The following is a 19,183-nucleotide window of genomic DNA, read 5'->3' as shown; positions in this document are numbered from 1 at the left end:
TAAGTGAATCATAGGGGTTTTTGAAGTACTATTTTAGGAATTCTGTCACTACATGTCATGGGTAGTAAATTTAACATGGAATGAAATATCTTTTGTTTGATACAGTGCTGTTTTTATAAGTGGCCACTGTGAGCTGAATTTGCATTGATGACAGTAGCTAGTTCCTTGTAGTCTGTTTCTTAAAGGCCATTGGCAATAGAAGGGAATGAGCCGTGGCCAGTATTTGCCAAAGAGTTGTCAGATTTAGGCTGGAATGAACGCTACTTTCATGGGTTTGAATTCCGCTCAGTTTATGCATATTTATGTGTGTGCTTATTTAACAGTGACCAAGCTTACTCATTGCCATATACCTTTCAGTGTGTTAATTCTGCCATGAGTTATTTCTTTTCTTGACACTTGAGACTTAAAAACTATTGCAGGTGATTGGAAAGAGTCGTCAAACCAAGGACAACATAGGGAGTTGTCAGATGTAAAAGAAAGAAAGAAAGCCTGAAATTATTACTAAGTTTTATACTTTTCCTCTGGTTATGTTCACAATCGGTAGCTCTAAGATTTATGCCTATTAGTTTTACCTTCTTTATCTTTCTGCATGTAAAAACTCAAGAGCCTCTGAACAGATATTCATAAGAAGTGTGTTATAAAGCCTTGGAATATTTTCTCTCAAGTATGAACTTCAGGTGCATATTCTGTTGCAATGAAAGAGACATTTACCTCTTTCAGTTAAAGTTGGGAAGTGCACTGTGTTTTATTTTGACATGAACCTGTTTTACAGAAAACTAGACAGACTCATGGGCCAAATATTTTGTTCTGTTCACCACATGCAGTCCATGGGCTCTATGTTGCATACCTCTCACTTACTGGCTAGAACAACCTTTATATCATTATCATATAGGTTTTAGTTACGAATGTCATCAAATTTAATCCACTTACAACAGAATCAAATGCGTAGAGCAATGTGAACATGTCCTTGTCTATGTAAGTACTGTAAATACCAAATTTAATTGATATCTTACAACAAATATCAGACACGTGTGTAAATGTTGTTTTCTCCTGGTTGTAGATTCGCAGCCAAGAGCTACCGATAGATGATATGACACGTCGCATTGAATCAGTGATGCGGGTAGTTGAAGAACAGCAATCACTATATCAGCAATCAGTATGTATAGAACCCTTACTGGCTTTTTGTCCACGCTATCACATAAATGCTTTATAACCCTTTATACTTTTAGCAATAATCACAACACATAGTGTTATGTTACTCAAAAATGTCATAAGTGAATCATAGGGGTTTTTGAAGTACTATTTTAGGAATTCTGTCACTACATGTCATGGGTAGTAAATTTAACATGGAATGAAATATCTTTTGTTTGATACAGTGCTGTTTTTATAAGTGGCCACTGTGAGCTGAATTTGCATTGATGACAGTAGCTAGTTCCTTGTAGTCTGTTTCTTAAAGGCCATTGGCAATAGAAGGGAATGAGCCGTGGCCAGTATTTGCCAAAGAGTTGTCAGATTTAGGCTGGAATGAACGCTACTTTCATGGGTTTGAATTCCGCTCAGTTTATGCATATTTATGTGTGTGCTTATTTAACAGTGACCAAGCTTACTCATTGCCATATACCTTTCAGTGTGTTAATTCTGCCATGAGTTATTTCTTTTCTTGACACTTGAGACTTAAAAACTATTGCAGGTGATTGGAAAGAGTCGTCAAACCAAGGACAACATAGGGAGTTGTCAGATGTAAAAGAAAGAAAGAAAGCCTGAAATTATTACTAAGTTTTATACTTTTCCTCTGGTTATGTTCACAATCGGTAGCTCTAAGATTTATGCCTATTAGTTTTACCTTCTTTATCTTTCTGCATGTAAAAACTCAAGAGCCTCTGAACAGATATTCATAAGAAGTGTGTTATAAAGCCTTGGAATATTTTCTCTCAAGTATGAACTTCAGGTGCATATTCTGTTGCAATGAAAGAGACATTTACCTCTTTCAGTTAAAGTTGGGAAGTGCACTGTGTTTTATTTTGACATGAACCTGTTTTACAGAAAACTAGACAGACTCATGGGCCAAATATTTTGTTCTGTTCACCACATGCAGTCCATGGGCTCTATGTTGCATACCTCTCACTTACTGGCTACAACAGCCTTTATATCATTATCATATAGGTTTTAGTTACGAATGTCATCAAATTTAATCCACTTACAACAGAATCAAATGCGTAGAGCAATGTGAACATGTCCTTGTCTATGTAAGTACTGTAAATACCAAATTTAATTGATATCTTACAACAAATATCAGACATGTGTGTAAATGTTGTTTTCTCCTGGTTGTAGATTCGCAGCCAAGAGCTACAGATAGATGATATGACACGTCGCATTGAATCAGTGATGCGGGTAGTTGAAGAACAGCGATCACTATATCAGGAATCAGTATGTATAGAACCCTTACTGCCTTTTTGTCCACGCTATCACATAAATGCTTTACAACCCTTTATACTTTTATCGATAATCACAACACATAGTGTTATGTTCCTCAAAAATGTCATAGTTGAATCATAGGGGTTTTTGAAGTACTATTTTAGGTATTCCCTCACTACATGTCATGGACAGTAATTTTGACATGCTATGAAATATATTTTGTTAGATACAGTGCTGTTTTTATAAGTGGCCACTGTGAGCTGAATTTGCATTGATGACAGTAGCTAGTTCCTTGTAGTCTGTTTCTTAAAGGCCATTTGGCAATAGACGGGAATAAGCCGTGGCCAGTATTTGCCAAAGAGTTGTCAGATTTAGGCTGGAATGAATGCTACTTTCATGGGTTTGAATTCCGCTCAGTTTATGCATATTTATGTGTGTGCTTATTTAACAGTGACCAAGCTTACTCATTGCCATATACCTCTCAGTGTGTTAATTCTGCCATGAGTTATTTCTTTTCTTGACACTTGAGTCTTAAAAACTATTGAAGGTGATTGCAAAGAGTCGTCAAACGAAGGAACTCATAATGAATTGTCAGATGTAAAAGAAAGAAAGAAAGAAAGCCTGAAATTATTACTAAGTTTTATACATTTCCTCTGGTTATGTTCAAAATTAGTAGCTCTAAGAGTTATGCCTATTAGTTTTACCTTCTTTATCTTTCTTCATGTAAAAACTCAAGAGCCTCTGAACAGATATTCATAAGAAGTGTGTTATAAAGCCTTGGAATATTTTCTCTCAAGTATGAACTTCAGGTTCATATTCTGTTGCAATGAAAGAGACATTTACCTCTTTCACTTAAAGTTGGGAAGTGCACTGTGTTTTATTTTGACATGAACCTGTTTTACAGAAAACTAGACAGACTCATGGGCCAAATATTTTGTTCTGTTCACCACATGCAGTCCATGGGCTCTATGTTGCATACCTCTCACTTACTGGCTAGAACAGCCTTTATATCATTATCATATAGGTTTTAGTTACGAAAGTCATCAAATTTAATCCACTTACAACAGAATCAAATGCGTAGAGCAATGTGAACATGTCCTTGTCTATGTAAGTACTGTAAATACCAAATTTAATTGATATCTTACAACAAATATCAGACACGTGTGTAAATGTTGTTTTCTCCTGGTTGTAGATTCGCAGCCAAGAGCTACCGATAGATGATATGACACTTCGCATTGAATCAGTGATGCGGGTAGTTGAAGAACAGCAATCACTATATCAGCAATCAGTATGTATAGAACCCTTAATGGCTTTTTGTCCACGCTATCACATAAATGCTTTATAACCCTTTATACTTTTAGCGATAATCACAACACATAGTGTTATGTTCCTCAAAAATGTCATAAGTTAATCATAGGGGTTTTTGAAGTACTATTTTAGGAATTCTGTTACTACATGTCATGGGTAGTAAATTTAACATGGAATGAAATATCTTTTGTTAGATACAGTGCTGTTTTTATAAGTGGCCACTGTGAGCTGAATTTGCATTGATGACAGTAGCTATTTCCTTGTAGTCTGTTTCTTAAAGGCCATTTAGCAATAGAAGGGAATGAGCCGTGGCCAGTATTTGCCAAAGAGTTGTCAGATTTAGGCTGGAATGAACGCTACTTTCATGGGTTTGAATTCCGCTCAGTTTATGCATATTTATGTGTGTGCTTATTTAACAGTGACCAAGCTTACTCATTGCCATATACCTTTCAGTGTGTTAATTGTGCCATGAGTTATTTCTTTTCTTGACACTTGAGACTTAAAAACTATTGCAGGTGATTGGAAAGAGTTGTCAAACCAAGGAACACATAGGGAGTTGTCAGATGTAAAAGAAAGAAAGAAAGCCTGAAATTATTACTAAGTTTTATACTTTTCCTCTGGTTATGTTCACAATCGGTAGCTCTAAGAGTTATGCCTATTACTTTTACCTTCTTTATCTTTCTGCATGTAAAAACTCAAGAGCCTCTGAACAGATATTTATAAGAAGTGTGTTATAAAGCCTTGGAATATTTTCTCTCAAGTATAAACTTGTGGTGCATATTCTGTTGCAATGAAAGAGACATTTACCTCTTTCACTTAAAGTTGGGAAGTGCACTGTGTTTTATTTTGACATGAACCTGTTTTACAGAAATCTAGACAGACTCATGGGCCAAATATTTTGTTCTGTTCACCACATGCAGTCCATGGGCTCTATGTTGCATACCTCTCACTTACTGGCTAGAACATCCTTGATATCATTATCATACAGGTTTTAGTTACCAATGTCATCAAATTTAATCCACTTACAACAGAATCAAATGCATAGAGCAATGTGAACATGTCCTTGTCAATGTAAGTACTGTAAATACCAAATTTAATTGATATCTTACAACAAATATCAGACACGTGTGTAAATGTTGTTTTCTCCTGGTTGTAGATTTGCAGCCAAGGGCAAGAGATAGATGATATACGTCTCATTGAATCACTGATGCGGGTAGATGAAGAGCAGCGATCACTATATCAGGAATCAGTATGTATAGAACCCTTACTGCCTTTTTGTCCACGCTATCACATAAATGCTTTATAACCCTTTATACTTTTAGCAATAATCACTACACATAGTGTTATGTTCCTCAAAAATGTCATAGTTGAATCATAGGGGTTTTTGAAGTACTATTTTAGGAATTCTGTCACTTCATGTCATGGGTAGTAATTTTAACATGGAATGAAATATCTTTTGTTAGATACAGTGCTGTTTTTATAAGTGGCCACTGTGAGCTGAATTTGCACTGATGACAGTAGCTAGTTCCTTGTAGTCTGTTTCTTAAAGGCCATTTGGCAATAGAAGGGAATGACCCGTGGCCAGTATTTGCCAAAGAGTTGTCAGATTTAGGCTGGAATGAACGCTACTTTCATGGGTTTGAATTCCGCTCAGTTTATATATTTTTTATGTGTGTGCTTATTTAACTGTGACCAAGCTTACTCATTGCCATATACCTCTCAGTGTGTTAATTCTGCCATGAGTTATTTCTTTTCTTGACACTTGAGTCTTAAAAACTATTGAAGGTGATTGCAAAGAGTCGTCAAACGAAGGAACTCATAATGAATTGTCAGATGTAAAAGAAAGAAAGAAAAAAGCCTGAAATTATTACTAAGTTTTATACGTTTCCTCTGGTTATGTTCAAAATCAGTAGCTCTAAGAGTTATGCCTATTAGTTTTACCTTCTTTATCTTTCTGCATGTAAAAACTCAAGAGCCTCTGAACAGATATTTATAAGAAATGTGTTATAAAGCCTTGGAATATTTTCTCTCAAGTATGAACTTGAGGTGCATATTCTGTTTCAATGAAAGAGACAATTACCTCTTTCACTTAAAGTTGGGAAGTGCACTGTGTTTTATTTTGACATGAACCTGTTTTACAGAAAACTAGACAGACTCATGGGCCAAATATTTTGTTCTGTTCACCACATGCAGTCCATGGGCTCTATGTTGCATACCTCTCACTTACTGGCTAGAACAGCGTTTATATCATTATCATATAGGTTTTAGTTACCAATGTCATCGAATTTAATCCACTTACAACAGAATCAAATGCGTAGAGCAATGTGAACATGTCCTTGTCTATGTAAGTACTGTAAATACCAAATTTAATTGATATCTTACAACAAATATCAGACACGTGTGTAAATGTTGTTTTCTCCTGGTTGTAGATTCGCAGCCAAGAGCTACAGATAGATGATATGACACGTCGCATTGAATCAGTGATGCGGGTAGTTGAAGAGCAGCAATCACTATATCAGCAATCAGTATGTATAGAACCCTTACTGCCTTTTTGTCCACGCTATCACATAAATGCTTTATAACCCTTTATACTTTTAGCAATAATCACTACACATAGTGTTATGTTCCTCAAAAATGTCATAGTTGAATCATAGGGGTTTTTGAAGTACTATTTTAGGAATTCTGTCACTTCATGTCATGGGTAGTAATTTTAACATGGAATGAAATATCTTTTGTTAGATACAGTGCTGTTTTTATAAGTGGCCACTGTGAGCTGAATTTGCACTGATGACAGTAGCTAGTTCCTTGTAGTCTGTTTCTTAAAGGCCATTTGTCAATAGAAGGGAATGACCCATGGCCAGTATTTGCCAAAGAGTTGTCAGATTTAGGCTGGAATGAACGCTACTTTCATGGGTTTGAATTCCGCTCAGTTTATGCATATTTATGTGTGTGCTTATTTAACAGTGACCAAGCTTACTCATTGCCATATACCTCTCAGTGTGTTAATTCTGCCATGAGTTATTTCTTTTCTTGACACTTGAGTCTTAAAAACTATTGAAGGTGATTGCAAAGAGTCGTCAAACGAAGGAACTCATAATGAATTGTCAGATGTAAAAGAAAGAAAGAAAAAAGCCTGAAATTATTACTAAGTTTTATACGTTTCCTCTGGTTATGTTCAAAATCAGTAGCTCTAAGAGTTATGCCTATTAGTTTTACCTTCTTTATCTTTCTGCATGTAAAAACTCAAGAGCCTCTGAACAGATATTCATAAGAAGTGTGTTATAAAGCCTTGGAATATTTTCTCTCAAGTATGAACTTCAGGTTCATATTCTGTTGCAATGAAAGAGACATTTACCTCTTTCACTTAAAGTTGGGAAGTGCACTGTGTTTTATTTTGACATGAACCTGTTTTACAGAAAACTAGACAGACTCATGGGCCAAATATTTTGTTCTGTTCACCACATGCAGTCCATGGGCTCTATGTTGCATACCTCTCACTTACTGGCTAGAACATCCTTGATATCATTATCATACAGGTTTTAGTTACGAATGTCATCAATTTTAATCCACTTACAACAGAATCAAATGCGTAGAGCAATGTGAACATGTCCTTGTCTATGTAAGTACTGTAAATACCAAATTTAATTGATATCTTACAACAAATATCAGACACGTGTGTAAATGTTGTTTTCTCCTGGTTGTAGATTCGCAGCCAAGAGCTACAGATAGATGATATGACACGTCGCATTGAATCAGTGTTGCGGGTAGTTGAATTGCAGCAATCACTATGTCAGGAATCAGTATGTATAGAACCCTTACTGGCTTTTTGTCCACGCTATCACATAAATGCTTTATAACCCTTTATACTTTTAGCGATAATCACAACACATAGTGTTATGTTCCTCAAAAATGTCATAAGTGAATCATAGGGGGTTTTTGAAGTACTATTTTAGGAATTCTGTCACTACATGTCATGGGTAGTAATTTTAACATGGAATGAAATATCTTTTGTTAGATACAGTGCTGTTTTTATAAGTGGCCACTGTGAGCTGAATTTGCATTGATGACAGTAGCTAGTTCCTTGTAGTCTGTTTCTTAAAGGCCATTTGGCAATAGAAGGGAATGAGCCGTGGCCAGTATTTGCCAAAGAGTTGTCAGATTTAGGCTGGAATGAACGCTACTTTCATTGGTTTGAATTCCGCTCAGTTTATGCATATTTATGTGTGTGCTTATTTAACAGTGACCAAGCTTACTCATTGCCATATACCTCTCAGTGTGTTAATTCTGCCATGAGTTATTTCTTTTCTTGACACTTGAGTCTTAAAAACTATTGCAGGTGATTGCAAAGAGTCGTCAAACGAAGGAACTCATAATGAATTGTCAGATGTAAAAGAAAGAAAGCCTGAAATTATTACTAAGTTTTATACTTTTCCTCTGGTTATGTTCACAATCAGTAGCTCTAAGATTTATGCCTATTAGTTTTACCTTCTTTATCTTTCTGCATGTAAAAACTCAAGAGCCTCTGAACAGATATTCATAAGAAGTGTGTTATAAAGCCTTGGAATATTTTCTCTCAAGTATGAACTTGAGGTTCATATTCTGTTGCAATGAAAGAGACATTTACCTCTTTCAGTTAAAGTTGGGAAGTGCACTGTGTTTTATTTTGACATGAACCTGTTTTATAGAAAACTAGACAGACTCATGAGCCAAATATTTTGTTCTGTTCACCACATGCAGTCCATGGGCTCTATGTTGCATACCTCTCACTTACTGGCTAGAACAGCCTTTATATCATTATCATACAGGTTTTAGTTACCAATGTCATCAAATTTAATCCACTTACAACAGAATCAAATGCGTAGAGCAATGTGAACATGTCCTTGTCTATGTAAGTACTGTAAATACCAAATTTAATTGATATCTTACAACAAATATCAGACATGTGTGTAAATGTTGTTTTCTCCTGGTTGTAGATTCGCAGCCAAGAGCTACAGATAGATGATATGTTACGTCGCATTGAATCAGTGATCGATGGAAACAGTGGAGGTAATGAAGTGGAAAATGGAAATTGTGTGACAGAAGATGATGGCAGTGAATCCGAGAAGGAATACACCGATGGTAATCAGGTGAGTGAGACAGAGCAAAGACGAACAACTAGCAACAGAATCTGAGTTTAGAATATAGTGTAACTGAAATTGTATTTGATATGAGGCTGTGACACAGGTTTTGCCATAATTCCATTTTCTCTTGTCAGTATTATTCTGCCACTGATGCATATTGAATCATTTTGCCATCTGGTAGGTGGACAAAGGGCTTGTTAGGGTTTGCAGTTCCACAGAGATGTAATCTCACCCCATTCCATTCTGAACCTGAAAAGAGGTCACTGGAGTTCATTTCTCCATGAAGATAAAATTTGCAGTTCCACATAGGTACTGTGTGATCGAAAAGTCACTTGCCCCATACTAACATTTGTACTGATGTAGCAATTCTATACATTTGGATGGATTAGTAAGTGCACAATATTGCTGCAACTATACAAGTGCTCACACATGTCATATTGTGTTATGAGCTGCTCATGCCAGTCCATTAGTTGTTTTTAAACAAATTCCAGTACTAGAAGCATGCGTTGTTGAACACTACCTAGTATTTTGTTCCTACTGAACTTTGCAGAATAAGGTTAAAGGTGCACTTCCTGATAATCCTCTGGCAAATAAATTGACAATCTTTCGTCTGGCGCACTGTTTGTTTGACAAAATTACTCTTGATCTTGCTGCCCTGAACTACAGTAAAATTCTATCTGTAAATCAATGTAGTTCTTGTTGTAAGTAGTCATGTACTATGTCTTTCCACTCTGTGAAATACTTCGCGCGAAAGACAAATTGTATGGGACAGTAATTGTGAAACTCTAGAAACAGTTTTTCTGTTTTAAATTGTTCCTAGCAATAGTAGACAATGCCTGGAATGATCTGCAGAAATATTGTGGCACTGTTCAAGTTCTGAATTAGTTGTGGGAATGTGTTTCACTGTTATTTATTTTGTAAATTGTTTGAAAATGAAAGTAATAATTACGTTTATAGCAGTTAGGAGATAATGCCCCTGGTTCAGTGAAGCTGTATGAAGTATCTGTTCATCCATCTGTTCAACTTTAAAATGCATTAATCAATCTTGTACATGTGGCCTGATAGAGGCAGCAGTTCCAGAAAGATGTAATTTAATCTCACCCCACTGAATTAGGATCCAGAAAACAGGACAGTGGACTTCATTTCTCTGTGAAGATGAAATGTGCAGTTCCACGTGGGTACAGTGTGTTGAAAATTCATACATCCCTTATTAAAATATTTCGTATTGGTTGATGTTCGGTGTAATCAAACTGGATTAGTAATTACACTATGATGCTGTTGAAAATGAAGGTAATAATTACTTTTATAGCAATTAAGGAATAACGCACCTGCTTTAGAAGAGCCCTCTTTTAGAGCTGTATGAAGTGTCCGTTAATCCATTTCACCAACATTAAAATGCATTAATCAATCTTGTAAATTTTAATTTATGTTTCAGGAGAATACGCTTTGTTTAAATGAAGAAATAATAGAGGGAGAGGAAGAAATTTGCAGCAAAGACAGAGAAATCTTGCAAAAGACTGGCTCAAATGAGTTAAGTGACCAATCCACATTCCCTACTGAAGTGGATAATCACTTAATTCGAGAAGGTAATGAAGAAGCAACTCGACAGCGGCTGAAAGAGGACGATGGCGAAACAGGGGTGGTAAGAGACATTTTAAGTGTAGAATATAGCATAACTAAAATGGCATTTGAAAAGAACCGCTCGCCCAAGTTACTCTCCCCTAGTTGTTCTGTTTTTCCCTGTCAATATTCCACCACTGCACCATATTACAACATATATCATTACAGGATGTGGACATGTGGCCTGATAGAGGCAGCAGTTCCAGAAAAATGTAATTTAATCTCACCCCACTGAATTAGGATCCAGAAAACAGGACAGTGGACTTCATTTCTCTATGAAGATGAAATGTGCAGTTCCACGTGGGTACAGTGTGTTGAAAATTCATACATCCCTTATTAAAATATTTCGTATTGGTTGCTGTTCGGTGTAATCAAACTGGATTAGTAATTACACTATGATGCTATTGAAAATGAAGGTAATAATTACTTTTATAGCAATTAAGGAATAACGCACCTGCTTTAGAAAAGCCCTCTTTAAGAGCTGTATGAAGTGTCCGTTAATCCATTTCACCAACATTAAAATGTATTAATCAATCTTGTAAATTTTAATTTATGTTTGGGAAATTGTTATAAATACTCGCATACTCACCAGTCCTGCAGTCCAACTGAGCAACAAAAAACTGTAAATTTCTGAGGTCAGAGCAACTATACCCAAATTCAGTCATTCAGTAGAGAATAAAGCAAGTCCAAGTCAATAGACATGACTTTGGCGACATCTAAACATCTCTTATTGCATGCAGATATACGATGTATAAGCATTGGATTTCATAATCTCAGAACTGTGCTTCCTGTCGCACCGATTATGTTCAGAAGATCAAGACCAGTTCAGCACCATAAAAGTGTAAACGATGAAGTCACTACACATGAAGAATGCTTGATAAGAAGACGAATGAATATGCATATGTCAGTGGTGGATTGCTGTATGCATCAAAGATAATTAAAAAAATATAATTCCCTACTAGGAAGAAGGGATATTTGTTTATAACTTGATCAGATATAAAATACTTCTATTCTAAGTAAATATGACAGCAACACACCCGATGGTATTCCTTCACTATAAGATGTATGGCAAAACACTTGGTGTGGAGTCCTGGCTTCTTTGGACACATGTCAGAATAAGATGACATTTCTCCGCTGCCTTCTTTCACTATTATAAGGTACACACAGTCTTACAAGGAAAACTATGATTGAATTAGTGCAAAGAAGAAGGCTTGAATGATATGCTGACACTGTTTGGCAGCCTCAGTTTGACTCCAGATAACGTAAAAAATTCGTAAAATATGTGGCAGACTCAGTCCGACATCAGACCGGAACTCCGATTTTTAAATGTCAGACTCAGCCCAACGTATGACCGCAAAGGGTTAAGAGCTGTGTGAAGTGTCCATTAATCCATCTCTCCAACTTTAAAATGCATTAATCAATCTTGTAAATTTTAATTCATGTTTGGAAAATTGTTGTAAATACTCTCATACTCTCTAGTGCTGCAGTCCATCAGAGCAAAAGAGCTCTGTAAATTTCTGAGGTGCTAGCAACTATACCCAAATTCAGTTTGACGCATGTTTGAAAATATAAGCAACTTTTCTTGTGCCTGTATGGTTATATACACATTTACTATTTGTATTGATACTTACGTACAATTTCTGTCTATGGCATGAGAAATGTGTCATGTGAACAGCAAATTCTTTCCGTATATCGATTCTGCCGGACAACTCTGTCGTCACTGAACATAGTTGTTAATATGACATTTTTAGAATTGTGTGCATACATTTCATAACTTGCTAACTTATAGGAACAGAAAAGAACTGTTATGATATTCTGTGTACTTGGTAAAATTGTTCCATCCATAACATTGTTGGGTCATGCTTAAAATGTTTCAATGTTACAGAAGTTTGTCCCCAAGCCAACAATAATGGAGGAAAGAAATGAAGTTTATTCATCTTCTTCTGAATCCTCTGTACCATCAGTGCTGCAGGAGCAGGAGGGAGATACAAGAGAAGAGAATGCATCTTCTTGTGAATCTGCCATGCCAGTGACGATGCAGAAGGAAGATAAAATAAAGGAGAATGTATCCCCCATGTCAGCAGTTGTACAGGAACAAAATAAGAAGAGGAAAAACCTTTTCCCCTGGTTCCTCCAGAAACGTAAACATGCAGGAGCGAAACAAAAAGAATAGTGAAGGGGATTGTTTTTGTTTGGAATCTTACATGCCAACAATAATGGAAGATCATGATGCATCATATTGTTGCAGACAGAAACAGTGCTTACTACTTTACACAATACAATCACCGCCACAAGAGTGATAATAAAGTAATAAGCACTGTTTCTGTCTGCACAAACCATATATTTATAATACATTAAAGATGGTTGTCTTCTGGGATTTGTGCAGCACTAGTCTAGTAGAAGCCTATTGAAGTTTCAGGTCGGTTTCCTGCCTCTGTTGTGAGGTACTTTTCTCTCTAGACTGCTTCCCTATTCAGTGTTAAGGTGGAAATAAATATGGGTGTTCTGGGTTGTAGCACTGTATACACTGGTATAAACAAACCAATAACTATTAACACTATGATGGACACTATTGCCATACGCGTTTCAACCTCAAGAGGTCATCATCAGTGGCATCAGGGAAATTAATACATTTAGTCAAATGGTTCAAACTAGATTTAGAATTAAAAATGAAAAGGTATATGACAAGACTTTTGAAGTGACACTGCACTAGATGCTGTTATTCACAGGAGTAGAATTTGCGCTTAGCTCCCTTTGTTCGGTGGCCGTAGCTGGACTCGGCGAGCTATAGTCGCGTCGTCTGTACCTTCGAACTCCAGAACTGTGGGTGAGAGACTGTCAGTTGGAAATGCAAGGGTATATATAAGCTTGAAATCAGAGGGCCAACTACTGAAAAAATTTTACTTTCTCCTGTTTAATGCTAGGTCAGATAATACGTTAGAATCTTTGGTGTTTTGTTCGTTAACAATGGCCTTGTGTATACTACTTTTGTATATATGGATTTTTTCTAAAATATCTGGCATTTTACCCTTTGGAGCTATTCTTAATATGTCCATGATATCATCTATGGGGCCATATTCATGTCCGTGTTCGAGGATGTGTTGTGCATATTTTGATTTTGTTAAATTGAATCTAATTTTGTGGACATGTTCTTTAAATCTAGTTTTAAAATCCCTACCGGTTTGGCCAATATAGACCTGCTCGCAGCTTCCGCATTTTAATTGGTACACACCAATATTATTGTATTTGTTATCTTGTTTTCTTGAAATGCATTTGAATTTTACTGTGTTGTTAACTTTGTATGCTACTTTTACAAGACTGAGTGTGGTAATTACCGAGGAATTTCTCTGCTATCAACCTCTTACAAAATTCTGTAAAACATTCTTTTGGCAAGATTAACTCCATATGCGAATGAAATTATTGAGGATAATCAGTGTGGGTTCAGACGAAACAGATCAACGATTGATCAGATCGTTTGCATTCGTCAGATACTAGAGAAAAAATGGGAGTTCGGTGGGACCGTACATCGATTATTTATAGATTTCAAAAAAGCCTATGACTCTGTGAAGAGAGAAGTGCTGTATAATATTCTTATTGAATTTGGTATACAAAACAAGCTAGTAAGTCTAATAAAAATGTGCTTAAATGAAAGCTGTAGCAAAATTCGTGTAGGTAAATATTTATCTGAGACATTCATCATCAAGAACGGTCTAGAATATGCTATCAGGAAAGTCCAAGATAGGCAGGAGGGTTTGCAATTGAATGGGACACATCAGCTATTGGCATATGCTGCTGATGTTAATTTATTGGGGGATGATATGAATACAATAAAGAGGAACGCAAAAGTTTTACTAGAGGCTGGTAGACAGGTGGGGCTAGAAGAAAATTCACGAAGAACTAAGTACATGTTAGTACCTCGTCGACAGTTAGGCAACAGAATTATCTTAGGGTGGCTAATAAATCCTTTGAAAGTGTTACATAGTTCAAATACTTGGGAACGATAATAACAAATCAAAATGATACTCATTAGGAAGTTAGGAGGAGATTAAATTCTGGAAATGCTTGCTACTTCTCAGTTCAAAATATTTTGTCTTCCCGTCTGATTTCTATGAACCTGAAAATTAAAGTGTACAAAACAATAATCTTGCCTGTTGTTTTGTATGGGTGCAAAACATGGTCTCTCACTCAGAGGGAGAAACACACATTGCAGGTGTTTGAGAACAGGGTGTTGAGGAGGATATTTGGGCCTAAGAGGGAAGACGATGGAGGTGGAGAAGACTACATAATGATGAGCTTAAAAATCTGTACTCCTCCCCCAGTATTGTCAGGGTGATTAAGTCGAGAAGAATGAGATGGGCCGGGCATGTAGCGCGCATGGATGGGACAAGAGGTGTGCAACGGGTACTGGTTGGGAAACCTGAAGGGAAGAGACCGCTGGGGAGACCTAGACATAGATGGGAGGATAATCTCAGGTGGTATCTATGGGAGATAGAAGTTGAAGGAAACTGGATTTTGTTGGCCCAGGACAGGGTCCGGTGGAGGGCTTTGATTAATTCGGTGATGAACCTTCGGGTTTGGTAAGCCATCTAGTTAGTTAGCATTAGAACACTCACTAAGATATTCAAAAACACAAACGTAAAAGTAGCATACAAAGTTAACAATACCGTAAAAATCAAATGCAGTTCAAGAAAACAAGATAACAAATACAATAATAGTGGTGTGTACCAATTAAAATGCAGAAGCTGCGAGCAGGTCTATATTGGCCAAACCGGTAGGGATTTTAAAACTAGATTTAAAGAACATGTCCACAAAATTAGATTCAATTTAACAAAATCGAAATATGCACAACACATCCTCGAACACAGACATGAATATGGCCCCATAGATGATATCATGGACATATTAAGAATAGCTCCAAAAGGTAAAATGCTAGATATTTTAGAAAAATTCCATATATACAAAAGTAGTATACACAAGGCCATTGTTAACGAACAAAACACCAAAGATTCTAACGTATTATCTGACCTAGCATTAAGCAGGAGAAAGTAAAAAATTTTTAGTAGTTGGCCCCCCTGATTTCAAGCTTATATATACCCTTGCATTTCCAACTGACAGTCTCTCACCCACAGTTCTGGAGTTCGAAGGTACAGACGACGCGACTATAGCTCGCCGAGACCAGCTACGGCCACTGAACAAAGGGATCAATAGCTAAGCGCAAATTCTACTCCTGTGAATAACAGCATCTAGTGCAGTGTCACTTCAAAAGTCTTGTCATATACCTTTTCATTTTTAATTCTGAATCTAGTTTGAACCATTTGACTAAATGTATTAATTTCCCTGATGCCACTGATGATGACCTCTTGAGGTCAAAACACGTATGGCAATAGTGTCCATCATAGTGTTAATATTTGTTGGTTTGTTTACTCTATATTCTAATACACTAGACGGTATGCAAAGTATTAAGACTGGTATAAGTTTACCACAGTTTCAGAGGTCTTTGCTGCCTCCATTATCAGGCCGATGAGTAGCCATCACCTTGATGATGGAGGCAGCAAAGACATCTGAAACTCTGGTAAACGTCTACCAGATTACAAGGTGCTACAATCCAGAAGACAGCCATCTCTGTTCTCACCACTGTGAGAGAACCTCACATCCTACAAGGTGGTACTTTGTTCCCGCAGATTGAGATAGTATGTGTCTGTAGACTCTCTCCATCGTCAGTTGAGAGGTGGCAGTACTTTTGTGTATATGAAAGGCCTTGCCATTCAGCCCTGAAGGTGGAGACTATTTTTCTCTACTGATTCTTGTAAAAAAATAAGGGCTTGAAGATGGTGACAGTATGATTCTCCGATTCTACAGAAGACTTGATACAGCACAAAACTCAGAACAACATCACAGTCATATAAAGGAGAGAGCAAATTTTGAATTGGTTTTCGTAGAATGTTTGTTCTCTGTAATATGGTTTGACCTAAGTACTTTTTGGGGTAATCTTGGGAAGCCAATTGTTAAAAATCTTTGTTCTTATGTATATCATTATGATGGTTTTTCACTTAATTTAACTGGTGTTATTAAATGCATATGGATTTCAATGTTTTTAAAAAGATTATTTTTCTGGTTTGATTACCTATGTAAAAGATATTGATTCTGTTGGTATTGACAAGGAATTGTCATTAGAATTCTGTAATAAATCTTTTGCCTTACATATATTTGCACCATATGGTATGTGTTTATCCCATTCACTGAATACTACGTACCTGTTCATCTGTGTCTAAATGGATGACAAGAGTGACCTGCGGTAGTGTGTTTCCTGTAAATGTCAAAACTAAATCTGCTTTCTTGGTTGTTTGTGTCAACTTGCTGTTACATGAGGTGTCATGGGTTGATGTTCTGTAGGCCGGCACCAAGAATGGTATCCTCTCATCCCAGTCTGGTGCATTAAAAGACCATCCTCGTATGCTACTCAACCATCTTCACATAGTATGCCATGCTGTCTGACGGCAAGCAAATAGGGGTGGTCCATGTCATGTTTATCCCAGCTGATAATCAGAGTTGTCCCTTGTTACTGTGAAGCTCTCTCAGGACCCTGAAGTATCAGCATCTGGTTCCTGGTTCTGTCTTCTCGGATATTGTGCCCTGTAGAAATTTACATATGTTTCAGACGTTCTTACTGGCTCCACTGCCAAGGCAATTATGATCATCCTGATGATGAAGGTAACAAGCACCTCTGAAACGTCTATCCGTGTCTACCAGACTGCAGGCTGTAACAACTTAGAAAAGTACCATTTTAAGGAAAATAATTGTTCAGAGATAATTTGTTGAGGCATTAAAAGAGTATGCATGACTTTTGATCAGATTAATTGGTTAATATTTTCATTTGATTCAAGAAAGACTGTTTATTGAAGACAAGTTTTTGATAAGTAGTTCTGACTTATGGCTGTTATAATTTCCATACTACCACATCCCTTTAAGTGCCTCAAACAAGCCCTCTTTCAACAGTAAATGTTTACTAATTAATAAGATATTCATTTAACCACAAGGCAAGCATAAAAAGCTGTACTTTGAATTCTCTTTCATGATGGTAACTGATAAAATATTTAATTTAGATTGGTTGCAGATGATAACAAAAACATGCAAATTATAGGAAACACATTTGCTGTTTATTAGCAACTACATACATCTTCATGATATCAAAGATTTGAGGTCGTATCTGCCAAGTTTTAATTTGGTAATAATCAGTACTAATGAATGTTATGCACTGAAACCACAAGATTGCATATAATGCAATTATAGTATCCCCACTAGCTTCACCATATAGATTGAAAAACTTGAAGGAGAAAAGGCATCTGAATTTATTTCCTAAACTGCTTCAACAATAACATGGTCACAACTATATTTATAGTAACATTTGGTTTACCTTACATCCTGAGCTCATGAAGAAGCTAGTTATAGACTGGTCAACGGGGATTTGATTACTGTCAGAAAAACATATTGATAAGTGAAATAGAGGACCAAGTTCATCACACCCTCATGTAACTTTTATATGCATAGCATATTTCTAACAGATGTAACCTTGTTCCCACATAACCTTAAATTCTAAATTTACAAAAGTGGTGAAATCTAGTATTAATGCACACCAAACATTATACATTAAAGTAATTAGAATGGGCTGAAGCAATTTAATTCAAATACTAGTCAATAACAAGAATGTCTTGCTTCATTTTGTCAAAACACATAAAGTGCCGTTGATTTTAGTATTGATAAATATTATACTGCCTTTTTGTATAAGCATATGTAGGATTTGTAATCTCGGTGTAGCAAGATTTCATACGAACACAGGCACCGTTTCATTTAATTTACAACACAAAATTGAAATATGAATTTTTTTGTGGGTTTAAAACATGGTGTTTGATTTAGAGAAAATGGACGGTTTGCTCTTCATAAACTGAGTCACTCAGCCATTCATGCAATTTCCTACCTTTTAAAGATCACAAACATCTACTACAATGAATCAAATCCTCAGCCAGATGAATCCAATCCACCCATACCCTCATATTCTATGCTTCGCCATGCGCAGTGCATGTGTCCATCCCAAATGATATGACAACACGAATTACACAAAATATTAATGTTCATTATGAAATTTTCTGAAATATCATGTTACTTTTCCATTCTTAGTCCAAATACAACATGAACATATGGACCTACTTTTCTGTGTATGTTATCCTCATTGGTAGCATTTACCATCACGTAATATATTAATATTCCTTCACAGAGATACCGAATTTGAAGCTGCAAACACATCTTTGTGACAAGTCTAACAGTGCTGCGTATAAAATTAAAATCATGTTAATCTTTGCTACATCAAAGATACTACGTATACTTGTAGTTAACTGCGATTTTCATCATCATCAACTACTACTATACAAGGATTGGGCCTATTGACCCGTTCCGGGACAACTATTCAAGCCATGAAAAGAACCTAACGAGCATGATACGAAATGTTTCGTAAGCAAAAATTCAGCGGCCATTTCTCATCCAGATCTCTCCAGATTCCCTACTAGATGGCTCTAGCAGACAAATCAGGATTGAGTAAAAGTTGTGCAGAGGCAGTGGGCTTGTCACTCACTGCTCAATTCCAATTCCACCCTACAAGACTTGTTCTGAGGACAACTTCGATTTTATTGTTGTAAATGAAGTAACAATAACATTGTTGGCCGTGA

At 36.4% G+C, this 19,183-nt stretch overlaps 2 protein-coding genes across 4 annotated transcripts in view; one reads left to right on the top strand and one right to left on the bottom strand.

Annotated features, from left to right (window-relative positions):
* Positions 1 to 18,901, bottom strand: part of LOC147872737 (uncharacterized) — a 32,430-nt gene extending 13,529 nt beyond the window's left edge. Inside the window, exons 1-3 of one of the 3 annotated variants that reach the window (XR_015536838.1) lie at positions 18,669 to 18,890; positions 16,718 to 17,230; positions 4,310 to 4,957 (exon numbers count right to left, since the gene is read on the bottom strand). The gene's annotated coding sequence lies outside the window, so the exon portion shown is untranslated. Of the gene's footprint in view, positions 1 to 4,309; positions 4,958 to 8,891; positions 9,093 to 16,717; positions 17,231 to 18,668 lie in introns of those variants that run through there. The other 2 variants (XR_015536836.1, XR_015536837.1) reach the window with 2 other exon arrangements.
* LOC147872738 (uncharacterized) lies at positions 1,044 to 16,669 on the top strand. Its single transcript, XM_087355035.1, has 9 exons — positions 1,044 to 1,156; positions 2,332 to 2,427; positions 3,608 to 3,703; positions 4,880 to 4,972; positions 6,153 to 6,248; positions 7,428 to 7,523; positions 8,697 to 8,849; positions 10,279 to 10,485; positions 12,349 to 16,669. Exons 1-9 carry the CDS (start codon positions 1,091 to 1,093, stop codon positions 12,634 to 12,636), a joined length of 1,191 nt encoding a protein of 396 aa, XP_087211161.1. The 5' UTR covers positions 1,044 to 1,090; the 3' UTR covers positions 12,637 to 16,669.
* Positions 18,902 to 19,183: the final 282 nt, after the last annotated feature.

The sequence above is a fragment of the Zootermopsis nevadensis genome, unplaced genomic scaffold (assembly GCF_977971745.1).
Source record: "Zootermopsis nevadensis isolate Lab colony 2312 unplaced genomic scaffold, Znev_1.0 Znev_ptg000024l, whole genome shotgun sequence".
NCBI classification, from domain to species: Eukaryota; Metazoa; Arthropoda; class Insecta; order Blattodea; family Termopsidae; genus Zootermopsis; species Zootermopsis nevadensis.
Note: the sequence above shows the minus strand (reverse complement) of the source record. Positions and strands in the feature narration are given on the sequence as shown.